This window comes from Eucyclogobius newberryi, unplaced genomic scaffold (genome assembly GCF_026437365.1).
Source record: "Eucyclogobius newberryi isolate DKJ021-1_F unplaced genomic scaffold, fEucNew1.0.hap1 SCAF_11, whole genome shotgun sequence".
Taxonomy (NCBI): domain Eukaryota; kingdom Metazoa; phylum Chordata; class Actinopteri; order Gobiiformes; family Gobiidae; genus Eucyclogobius; species Eucyclogobius newberryi.
In genome coordinates this window covers 30,104,489-30,117,353 of record NW_027315735.1, presented here as the reverse complement: position 1 = coordinate 30,117,353, position 12,865 = coordinate 30,104,489, and the positions used below count along the sequence as shown (strand labels likewise).

General features: G+C 42.3%; 1 protein-coding gene across 1 annotated transcript; it reads left to right on the top strand.

Moving 5' to 3' along the window:
• On the top strand, positions 1–11,875 carry LOC140354681 (uncharacterized). The gene is made up of 3 exons (XM_072439863.1): positions 1–228; positions 3,592–3,655; positions 10,149–11,875. Exons 1-3 carry the CDS (start codon positions 92–94, stop codon positions 10,890–10,892), a joined length of 945 nt encoding a protein of 314 aa, XP_072295964.1. The 5' UTR covers positions 1–91; the 3' UTR covers positions 10,893–11,875.
• The last annotated feature ends 990 nt before the right edge of the window (positions 11,876–12,865 follow it).

The following is a 12,865-nucleotide window of genomic DNA, read 5'->3' as shown; positions in this document are numbered from 1 at the left end:
GGATCTGTCAAACTATCTCTCACTTTCACAAGCTGCTGCAGACGGAGGAGGAAGAGGCCGACGTCCGGAGGATTCGGGACCTAAGGGGAAAATGGAGAGCCTGGATATTTTTCACGGGCCCATCGGAATGGAGGAGGGCGAGCGGAGGCTGGCCCAGGACGGGCGGAACGGCTGCTACCTGGTGCGGACCAGTGACTCGGTGCCCGGCTCCTACTGCCTCTGTGTGCTGTGAGTATCGGGGGCCCTCGCCGATCAAAGGTTCTGCGGGTTTAAAGTGACTTGCAGCCTGTAGATTTACGGTTATTTTGAGCCTGTTTTAAGTGTGTTGGGTGAGTGTAAACGCAGTGTCCTGATGTCTCAACGTGTGCGCTGTGTTTGGCAGGAGCAGCTAATTGACCAAACTGATTCGAGCTTCTACAAGGGCGCGTGTATTTGTGTTTCTTTATCATTAAAAACTTTACAATGCAGCGCACTCATTTCTGTGACTGTCGGTGACTTTCTTAAAGCCAAACTGACACTGGGGAACTTTGCACTCTTCAGTTTTATGCTCTTATTTGGATATATCTTGTCGTTTTGCTGTCGGAAACATGCTAAAAAGTGGTGGTGGTGGAGGAAGTACTCAGTTTTGTGAAAGTATAGATCCAGGAGCAAGCAAACAAACAAACAAACAAACAAACAAAGAAAACACTCAAGTAAATGTAAAAGTAACTCATACAATATGTGTACTTGCAGAGTAAAAAGTAATGGTATTTAATGCAGGTTTTGATTATTAAAGATGAACTATTAAAGATGAAAATGTGGTGCTCTTGATAAATAAATAAGACTTTTTATGTATATTTTGTTTGCTCAAAGCTCAAAATTTGAACTCAAAACCTCTGCTCAGATCCATGGATGTGCCACTAATAATAACCCTTCAAACTAAAGCAAACAGAAATGCTCTTTACGTTTCAGTCCTTTTCAAAAATGTAGTTGAAGTAAAATGCACAGATGCTGGTGATGCAGTGGAGTAAAAGTAAAAAGTATCCTCTGTAAAATGTACTTCAGTAAAAACAGTACTTTTACTTTTGACCTCTTCTCTCAGCACACGGAGCCTTTTGATGCCATACTTTTTAGGCAAAGAGATAACGATCAATAGAGACAAGTGGGTCGACTGTCAAATAAACTGGAGTCACCTTTAAGTCTATAAAGAGTCTATTTGTCTGTTGAGTAATTGAGTTCTGTTTGTAATTATCCTCTCCAAAAGACTTAAAAAACACGTTGGAATCGTTTAAAGCCTAAAAAAGCCCCCACTTTAGCTGAGGGGCTCAATAATACTGAACTAATGATGTAACCCTCATCACTGCTGTAAGTTTAATACCGAGTTCAGACTTGATTCTGTGTCTTTTGCAGAATTATGATGACTCGTGATGCATGACTTTTAGCATCATTATGAATGAATCATTTTTGTTCAAAACTGTTTTCAGAACTGGTGATTTTTTTAAACGTATTCATAGGTTCACGTGTTTAAAGATCATGATGAACTAACAGGATTTCCATGTTTGTTCATTATTGTACTGTAGTTACTGGTTTAATTCATGTTTAAGTCATTCATGAAACCACATGAAATCATGGTATTACTCATAGTGAATTTATGCATGAACACATCAGTAGTTCATGACAATGTCCCCTTGAAATGTAGAGTTATTTAATATCAGTAGAAGAAAAAAATTCAATCCGCAAAGAGCATTTATGAACATTGCTTTTCTGGTAATTGTTGGTAAAAGACACTTGTTTTTGTCCATAAACCTTCTAAAAATGTCTTGATATCTAACACTGTCACACACTGTCACACTCCCCAGGCGCCCGCGGAGCATGAGCTGAGGTATTTATTTGAATTAAAAACAGTATGTTTTAGATATACATAATAAAGTACTAAAATATACAAATACATTTACAGCTTGAAATTATCACAGGCGTCTTTTTCATTTTACTGTGGGGGTCTCGAGTTGGTTGTATGGTTATGTTTGGGGGTCCCGGCCCGAAAGGTTTGGTTGTTATTTTGTTAATCCTTGTTAAGTTCTATTGATTAGTTTTGGAGAGAGTAACAATACGTACAATAGTGGAGATATACATACGTCACAACGGTTTAAAGGTGCATTGTGTAGCTTTTCGGTCGGGTTGTCTGTTTAGTGTGGTTTATTCTTTTGCCGTGGATCATGTACAAATTCTTTTCAAATGTTTTAAAGGATTTTTATGCCTTTATTGGACGGGACAGGACAGCGTGAAATAGGGACGAGAGAGAAGAAAGCAAATTGTCAAGAGCCGATCGTTAATCTCACAAAAGAAAAGACGTTCTGCATCAACTGGCCACGGCTACTTTCCATCTGAAGTAGTAAAATAAACACACTTTACCTTTACAATTTCCTTCATCAATCATACACTAACTTAGCTCAATAATAACATCAGCTCAGCAAAATACACAAGAATATGTCATAATTTCTTACACCGTACGTGATGTTTTCTTGAGAATTCCTGATCCTTTTTACAGTGAGTTAAGTAGTTCCAGGTGAAGTCCACAGACCATTCTGAACTGTCTGCTCGCTCCACGGAGATGGTACTTTGCCAGGAATGTCCCGCAGTATGGCATTAAACATATCTATCTTGCATTTATTCAATCAATGCCGTTTTAAGTGCCAAAAAATGTAAAATGTAAATACTTGCATCCTTACCGTCTCTCTACAAATTTGACCTGTGACTTGACCTTGAACGCCTACCGTGGAACATTAAAGCATCTGCGTGGAGTGAAGCAGGCAGAAAATTTAAATAATGCATTGGTTCGTCTGCTTATGGTTACCGTATTTTCCGCACTATAAGGCGCACTTAAAAGCCTTTAATTTTCTCAAAAAACGACAGCGCGCCTTATAATCCAGTGCGATTTATATATGGATTAATTCTGTTTGCGCTTACTGACCTCGAAGCGATTTTCTGTGGTACGCGTTTTGTTTTCGCTTAATGCGCCGTATACCGTATTTTCTGGACTATAAGTCGCACCGGAGTATAAGTCGCACCAGCCAAAAAAATGCACAATACAGAAGATAAAAACACATATAAGTTGCACTGGAGTATGAAATGTGGTTGCAAGTGTGAAAATAACAAATATCACATATAAGTCGCTCCAGTATAAGTATATAAGTATAGATATAAGTATAAGTCGCACCCCGGCCAAAACTATGAAGAAATAAAAAAGGCGGTACATGCAAAATGATCGAAAAGAGACCATTCATTGACAGTGCACCTTATAATCCAGTGCGCCTTATAGTGTGGAAAATACTGTATGTTTGATGCCAAAAAAGTTAGCGAAGCGCCGCTCATATAACGCACAAATAGTTCGACAAGTGCAACCAGTGTCCTCGTTTCATTGTGTTCATTGTGTTCACTGCATTCATTCACACCTCGTTTCAGAACCATCTCCTCACATGGTTCAGCGGTGTCTTCTGACGACGCTGTGTCCTTGGTTCACTGTGTTGCATCGTGTCCCTTTTGAGTGCGTCCCTTTTGTGTGCGTCCCTTTTGTGTGCGTGTGTTTCTCATGTCCGTGTGTTTCTTTTGCAGATGCGGAGGATTCGTCTACACTTACAGACTTCACAGAGACAGCCAGGGCTCGTGGGCAGCAGAAGTGAGACGCTTTATATCTATTCACCCATCACACACTTTTCACTTCCTCAAACCTCACAGCACTTTCGGAACGTGCAACTTTGTTTACGCTTTTGTTTTGATGGGGGGTCACCGTACGCGCTGGACTTAAGCTGGAGCCAGGAGTGACGTTAAGAGTTTAACCTAGATGTGTTTTTTGGGGGGGAGTTGCAATGATTCATTTCATCCGTTTTGTATTTGTTTGGCCTAAAATTGTAGTTCAGAAAAGAAACAGAAATGAGTTGTGCCTTTAAAACAGCACAAAAGGAGTGTCTGGTGCAGCTATTACTATCAATAAGAGTATTACTACTTCAAATATAAAGAATAAGGACTTTTCAGTTTGCCCAATGTCAAATCAATGGAGATTTTAAGTAAGTAAAGTAAGTGAGTACATTAAAGTTGTATAGCACCTTTTACAGACAGAAGTCACAAAGTGCTTCACAAAACACAGAATAAAACAATAAAAACACAAAAAACTTACAGTGAGCAATACATATACAACAATATACAGTAAAATCAGTCCGTGAAACAAAAGTAATTTAAAAGGCTTGACTAAATAAAAAGGTTTTAAGCATTTTAAGATGCTAAATACCAAACTTTGCCTTCAGTGTATGTATTCTGACACTATAGTGCGACGTATATGTATTTGTTCTGACCCAGCAGCTAATTCTGTTGCTCCATATTTACTTTTTGACATTGTTTTTTTTGCTGATGCATCAATACAGACGTTGCCAATAAGACAAAAATGTTCCTGATGTCTATATTTATTGACCAAAGCTACAACTGCTCTTGGAAGTGCACCATTTACTGAGAAAGTTGTCGAAAAGGTTGCTGTTGTACGAAAGAAAATGGGCCTTTGTTTCGGACTCTAATATTAAGAGCAAAGGCGCTAGGTTTCCTCGGGCAACAAAACAACAAACTGTGTAACACTGAACATAACACTTGGCACCGGTCGCCTTGTTTGCAGCATAGAAACTTTGTAAATGTTGAGAAACCACACGCTCACAGTTACATCGTGTATTTGTCACTTTGCCTCGCCTCTGCTTCAGCACTCTTCTCTTCTACCGCAACTCTATTCTCTGTGCATGCTCATTTTCAACTAACCTGTAAAATCAAAGCAATATTATTATTAGCTCAACTTGAATTTTAAAAGTACAATTAGCCCAGTTATATTGTTCTGAATTCAGTTAACTTTATTAGTTGTTTAAAGGCACAGTATGTCACAGTATGTCACCTGCAAGCCAAGAAAATATACAGCCTTGAACTAAAAATGTGTAAAAAACATTTGTCCTTACTGTGAGCGAGCTTGCTTCTCCACAAACTTGACTCGTACTTGTTCTGAGGGCGCCTCCTCCTGCTTGTTTCAATGAAAATGTTGTTCCATTGCCTGTAATATTCCTCAGTGTGGCATAAAACTCATCTCTGCCTTTAAGATTTTAATTAAATGTTGCATATTTTCTCTTATTTTGACAGTTTTAGTGACATTTATGTTTTCACTTTGGACATGGGACAAGTTAATTGCATAAATGTTGGTCCATATCAGTCAAAACTTGTCTAATTTAAAATAATTCCTAATTTGACAAATAAAAATACATGGCAGCAGCTTAGTTTCTTCAAATGTATGTTTAAACTGTGAGAAAAATGTGATCCTCCATCTTTGTTTGCAAATTGTCACAATATTTTGGATGTCATTTTGTTTTCAACTCTCAATAATGAATATTTACCACATGTACGAGACCAGCAAACAAAGCAATAATTATAAAAACGTAAAAACCTGTCACTTTACAGGTTAGCTACATATCAGAATTTAGATAACATTGTGCACGTTGTTTTGATGAAAAATTTGAATATCTAGTGTATTGTTTATAGTGAAAAAAGTGCTACAAAAAGCTAAATATTAACATTTTTAAAGGCTTTAAGGTGATATTTCTGAACTTTTGTGATACATTTTACAAACATTTCACATTTATCTGATAATTAAACGCTTAAACACACATTTTTAACACATTTCTGTCAGATTTTTGTCAACATCGCCCACCATTTCACTTTTATTTCCTCAAGTTTTGCTTTCACCAACCAACCTGGACCAATCGCGAGAAAGTTCACACTCACAACAGGCCCCTCCTCGCCCGCCCTTAAAAAACCCGCAAAAATCTCACCGTTTCGCTCCAACCCGTGGCCTCGACAGGAAACGTGTGCAGCTACAACATGCGGCACGCAACAACAAAAAACCCACCTGCAGCGGCTTCTCCTCTGACACAACCAGAGAATCACATTTGACAGTGTTTCTTTTGGGAGACGTAGCCCGGGCTTTGGCAACCAGCCCGAGATCTGAGCACACGGAGACGCTCAAAAGCTATACGTCTCCCTTGACAACCAGCCACATGTTGTCCCCGCATTCCGCCGCCACTCATCTCAACTGACGGCTCGGAGGGGACAGATAGACGGAAGAGGTTTCAAACGGGCATTTGACTAAAGCAGGCTCGATAACACTTTGCATTATTCATAAACAACTTGAGTCACTGTAATGAAAATGTGCTCGAGCGGAGGTTGTAACACTGTTAAGGAAAGGCTGACGAAATGGTTCTGAAACACGCTCAAAGCACGTTTAGTTTGACTGACAGACACGTTTATACATTTGTTTTGTGCATGAAAAAAAAAAGAGAAAACGTTTGATTCAGCAGAAGTTGAGGATGGACTGTGTGTGGAGAAAGTATGCGTTACAAATACTCACCACGTCACTGTCATTTCAGCAGTATTTGAGATTTTGACTTGTCTCTGGGTACAATTCCAGCCGCGGAATTGTAATTAGTCACATATAAATTACCCGTTACAAAGAACAGACGTTAATCTCATTCGTCCTTGTTATTCTGAATATGTGGATTATTGTTCAGCAGTTTTATTCAGATTGTTTTGTGGAAAAGACTAATGCTACTTCACACTTTGAGTGCTGACACTTTATAATACGTGTGCGAGTTAATGCATTCAATTGGATTAATTATAAGTCATAAACACCTTTAGTTAACATAGAGAGTCATACAATTAGCTCATGAATGAACATCCTTGTGATCTACGGTAATTATGATCAGCATGAGTTCCACAGTCAACAGTAACTCATTACTCCATCATGAGTTAATAACTAATTCACTAAAAATTTACCCATTATGATGTATAATATAACACTGTAAAATACTGGAATATGACTTAATGTATAGGTTCATCCTGACAACAACCATAACGCATCAAATATTCACCATTAACTAATTATTTAAGCGTCACGGTGACATTACTGATTGAATGTATTAACTCATGTATCATTATTATAAAGTGTAGTGAGTACTGTTATACTTGAGTACACATTTGGCAGCAGTCCCTTTACTCGTTCCACCACTGTCTTAGTAGTCGTAGTACTTCTTGCAGTAGTTCGTCCCGTCGACCTGAAAGAAGCGCAACAGAATAATCCTGACCTCGTGTGGCTGAACAGGGGGGTCAAGGGTCACTTACAGGTTGCCCAAGTATCCCAAATCGTCTTGTCAGTAAAGAGGCAGTTTGCAAAAGAAAGTTAAGGAAAAAATATGAAAAATGCAGCGACAATTTACCAAATTCTCCAAGCAGTTTAAACATGAATAAAAAACATAAAAAAACAGAGGTCGTCATATATTTTTACTGCTGCCCATGTCCAACCAGCAAGAAAAAAACATGCATAATTAACATGCCATATGCACTGTACAACGTGACTCTAAAAAGCAATTTAATTCAAATCAAACATGGGACTCACTCGAAGGCCGGATCCATTAGTGGAAAAGACTGTGTGCTGGAAGTCCTCGACGTGGCACGCTCTTTAACTTGGCAGTGAAGCTCGAAATGCTTCTTTTTTTCCCCCCGTTGACTTTCGTTGGACTTTTTAGACGGCAAAAGTGCAGTTACATATTTTTCCCACTTGTCTGCTATAATGAGGAGGGATGGCCTTGGAGAAGATGCATTGGACTTAAAAACGTCATTTATTTTTCATCTGTCACTTCCGAAGCCTTGGCTATTCAATTTCACACGCCGCACGTAAATCTGAAAACACGAGCTTTCGTGCGCGGACTTTCAATTATTTTCCAAAATCCCAGAGAGACAGAGAAAGACAGAGAGAGAGACAGAGAGACAGAGAGAGACAGACAGAGAGAGAGACAGAGAGGGAGAGATAGAGAGAGACAGAGAGAGACAGAGAGAAAGAGACGGACAGAGAGACAGACAGACAGAGAGAGAGACAGAGAGAGACAGAGACAGACAGACAGAGAGAGAGACAGAGAGAGAGACAGACAGAGAGAGAGACAGAGAGAGACAGACAGACAGAGAGAGACAGAGACAGAGACAGAGAGACAGACAGACAGACAGAGAAAGAGAAAGAGACAGAGAGAGAGACAGAGAGACAGAGAGAGAGACAGAGAGAGAGACAGAGAGAGACAGAGAAAGAGAGAGACAGAGAGAGACAGAGAAAGAGAGAGACAGAGAGAGACAGAGAGAGATAAACAAACAGAGAAAGAAAGAGAGAGAGATTTTGGCTGCATTTTCCACAGCGTTCCTAATTTAGATCCCCCCAAAACCCTCGAGGACGTTTCCCATCTAAAACCATTCTGTATAAATAAAAAGCGCGCTTCCGCCGCGCATCACGTCGCCTCGCCGCCGTCTGGCCCCCTCGACCAGATGCCGTATAAAAATATAATTGACACCATTCCACGCTTTGCTCAATGCACTATTCATGGCATGTGTTCTTCTTCATTCTCGCGTGTCTCGGATCTTTTTATGAGGTGAGCCGGCTCGTTTCGGCTCCTCTCCTGCCTCCTCCATTCATTTCCCCGGGGACTTTGATGTGGAGATGGAGACGGAGACACGTTTCATCCAAGTCTTTTGTGTGTGTGTGTGTGTGTTTTGTCTCTTTCTCTCCTCCTTTTCTCTCTTTGCCAGACCACTCCCGGCAGATAAGCTTCTAACCTTTTCTTTGCGACGATACGCGGACACAATAACGGCACGTCATATTTGGTGGATAAGTCAAGACGTGTGTTTGTTATCGACTCGCATCAGGCGGCGGCGGCGGCAGAAGTTTACTTGTACGACGGTGGAATATGCAAGTGACCCAAACAAGACATGTAGGAAAAGGTGCTCTGTGTGATGTTCCGCTTGCTGGTATCCATGGAGATTGAGAGCTTTAAGGCAAAACTGTGTGGCATTTTAGACACAGCAATAACGTGGGAGATGTACCAGACAAAAGGACTTTAAACTTGCAGCCGCTTTGACCTGGCTCGTGGTTCATAGAATATTTAAAACTTCATAACAACTACAGCTAAATTAGCCTTAATAAAGCATGAAAAACACTTTATTCGATGAACAAACGGTTTAATAAGAGCGATTCAGCTTACTCCTTATTCATTATTTATTATTCTAAGTCTTTGTTCATTTTTTATTAAAGATCATTAAGGTGCAGTTATTATTAAGTTGTACCTAAACTAATATTTCATACATAGAAATAAAATGTACCATCTTCACTAGAGAGTGACAGAGAGAAAGACAGAGAGAGACAGAGAGAGAGACAGAGAGAGAGACAGAGAGAGAGAGACAGAGAGAGACAGAGAGAGACACAGAGAGAGAGATAGACAGAGAGAGATTGGCCCTCAGAGGCGACTGTTGTTGTGATTTTGGGTCTTACAAAAATACATTGATTTGATTTGACAGAGAGAGAGACAGAGAGAGACACAGAGAGACAGACAGAGAGAAACAGAGAGAGAGATAGACAGAGAGAGAGACAGAGAGAGAGAGACAGACACAGAGAGAGACACAGAGAGAGACAGAGAGAGACAGACAGAGAGAGAGACAGACAGAGAGAGAGAGACAGAGGGAGAGAGAGACAGAGAGACAGAGAGACAGAGAGAGAGACACAGAGAGAAACAGATACATAAAAATAAAATGTACCATCTTCACTAATACACACACAATCTTTTTTTTTTTTTTTTACTACTACTTCATAATATGTTGGAGTATTCAAATATAACGGTGTAACAAATATTTACAATCAAAAGCAATTCAAAAACACGTTGGATTTTCAGTTTGGAGATTTGTTTTCGAACTAGTTATTGGTGTAAAAATTCCCCCCTTTCACAGGGAAAAGTCTTTTTGCCTTTTCAGAACCTTGAGCTGTCATGTAGCCTGTCTGGATGAGTGAGTGACAGCTCTTCTGTGCCTCCCCAGACCACGGCACAAGAGACGTTTCCTGAATCCTTCTTAACAAACTACTTTGAATTAAGCCTTTGTTCATGCTTTATTAAGACTAAAACACGTGTTAAACAATCAAGCTGGATTAAAACAGATGGCGCTCGTTTATTCCAGTCCCCCTTTTTTTTTTTTATAAGAACACAAATCTACACAAGTCTTTTGGAAGCCTTGAGTTGTCACGTAACTTGTCTGCGACTGACATTTCTCCCGTGCGTTCCCAGAGCTCTCCCGGCGTGGAGAAGAGATACTTCCGACACATCAGGAGCCTGATCAACGCCTTCACGAAGCCGGAGCAAGGCCTGGCCATTCCCCTGCTGTACCCGGTGACCGCGGAGCAGAGGGCCTCGTCTCACAGAGGAGCAGAGGGAGGAGCAGGGAGAGGAGCAGAGAAGGGAGCAGAGAGAGGAGCAGGGAGAGGAGTAGAGAAGGGAGCAGAGAGAGGAGCAGAGAGAGGAGTGGACAGAGGAGCTGAGAAAGGAGCGGAGAGAAGAGCAGAGAGAGGAGTGGACAGAGCAGAGAGAGGAGCTGAGAGAGGAGCAGAGAGAGGAGTGGACAGAGGAGTGGACAGAGCAGAGAGAGGAGCTGAGAGAGGAGCAGAGAGAGGAGTGGGCAGAGGAGTGGACAGAGCAGAGAGAGGAGCTGAGAGAGGAGCAGAGAGAGGAGCAGAGAGAGGAGTGGGCAGAGGAGTGGACAGAGCAGAGAGAGGAGCAGAGAGAGGAGCAGAGAGAGGAGTGGACAGAGGAGTGGACAGAGCAGAGAGAGGAGCTGAGAGAGGAGCAGAGAGAGGAGCAGAGAGAGGAGTGGACAGAGCAGAGAGAGGAGCAGAGAGAGGAGCAGAGAGAGGAGTGGACAGAGGAGTGGACAGAGCAGAGAGAGGAGCAGACACACCTTCTAACGGGGCGGTCACGTTCAAATTCGTACCTCTGCGCTTCAAACGTGCTTCTCCGACACCTGCAGCGCTCTGAGGAGCTGCGGGTGTCGTCTCACAGAGGAGCAGAGAGAGGAGCAGAGAGAGGAGTGGACAGAGGAGCTGAGAGAGGAGTGGACAGAGGAGCAGAGAGAGGAGCAGAGAGAGGAGTGTACAGAGGAGCAGAGAGAGCAGCAGGGAGAGGAGTGGACAGAGGAGCTGAGAGAGGAGTGGACAGAGTAGCAGAGAGAGGAGCTGAGAGAGGAGCAGAGAGAGGAGTGTACAGAGGAGCAGAGAGAGCAGCAGGGAGAGGAGTGGACAGAGGAGCAGAGAGAGGAGCAGAGAGAGGAGTGGACAGAGGAGTGGACAGAGGAGCTGAGAGGAGTGGACAGAGGAGCAGAGAGAGGAGCTGAGAGAGGAGCAGAGAGAGGAGTGTACAGAGGAGCAGAGAGAGCAGCAGGGAGAGGAGTGGACAGAGGAGCTGAGAGGAGTGGACAGAGGAGCAGAGAGAGGAGCTGAGAGAGGAGCAGAGAGAGGAGTGTACAGAGGAGCAGAGAGAGCAGCAGGGAGAGGAGTAGACAGAGGAGCAGAAAGAGGAGTGGACAGAGGAGCAGAGAGAGGAGTGGACAGAGGAGCAGAGAGAGCAGAGAGAGGAGCAGAGAGAGAGGAGCAGAGAGAGGAGCAGAGAGAGGAGCAGAGAGAGCAGAGAGAGGAGCAGAGAGAGGAGCAGAGAGAGGAGCAGACACACCTTTTAACGGGGCGATCACATTCAAATCCATACCTCCGCTCCTCCGACACCTGCCGCCCTCTGAGGAGCTGCGGCAGGTTCAGGGACGGACCCCGAACCTGCCGCCCTCTGAGGAGCTGCGGCAGGTTCAGGGACGGACCCCGAACCACCATCGACCTCGACATGAACATTATGAGTCAGGATCGTCCGCCTCTGACGACATTTCCTGTCGACAGTGGAGCTTTCAGCGAGCTTCAGGATTCCGTTACCTTGGTTTTCTCATGTTGTCGACAATATTTCCCGATGTTTCTAGCAACATCTCCCTCTCATTTGTCCAGAAATACCTTTGTTGCTGCTACTTGTTTATTTTGTAAAATGCAAATAATTGTTCTGTTAGTCTAGCTACTTATACACAATGACACGAACTTTTGTCTTTCTTCCATTTCGTTTCGCAAATAAAGCTCAAATAATATCGTGGTAAAATCATTCTTGCATTGTTTTTTCTGTTAATTTATATATTGCAATAAAACCTATTATTTTTCTTCTTGACTGTTTGTGAATAGGAAACATCTACATAATCATAATACTTCTCTTGTTGTTGACTTTCTGCTTTCCAACGTGCGGCGAACGCTCCACCTAAAGCGTCGTTCTCGTGCCACGGAGAGGAAAAGGTACGACACAGAAGTGGGCAGTGAATATGCAAATACATATGCAAATACATACCTCCAGAGTCTAAATCTGTTCCCGGCCGCGTGGGTTAAATCTCTATAACAACCACAGCCCGCTGGAGCTCAGATCTGCACTTACCGCTGCAAACTTTTGAGCCGCATTCGTTTCTTTATCGCATCTTTTCCTCATAACGCACTGTAAAATATTAAAAGGCAGAGCGACATTAATATCCAATACCGCCTGCTCTGTTTTCTTAACGCAATTTTCGTCCCGTGAGCGACAACGGGAATAAATCTAATTGGTTTCGATAAACGTCCCATTTTTTAAAAAACAGCTCAGTCTTATACATTGTGCCTATACGACATAATGTGAGGCGAAAAAAAATTTCAATTTGTAGTGTAATATCGAAGCCAGTGGGACTTCCCGAAAACGCCGACCGCTCGAGATTGCGGTTTAAAAAAAAATAAAATAAATCTGCCCCACCATTTGATTGACATTAGCTTTTGGAGAGAGGAAAAAAACAACACAGAAACGAAGCAAGAACGGCTCGAGAAAGAGATATTCTGAACACACCGGTCTCCTAGCAACCGGACATTCTTTTTCCGACCGTCGGAGGAGAAGCATATGGAGAAGGT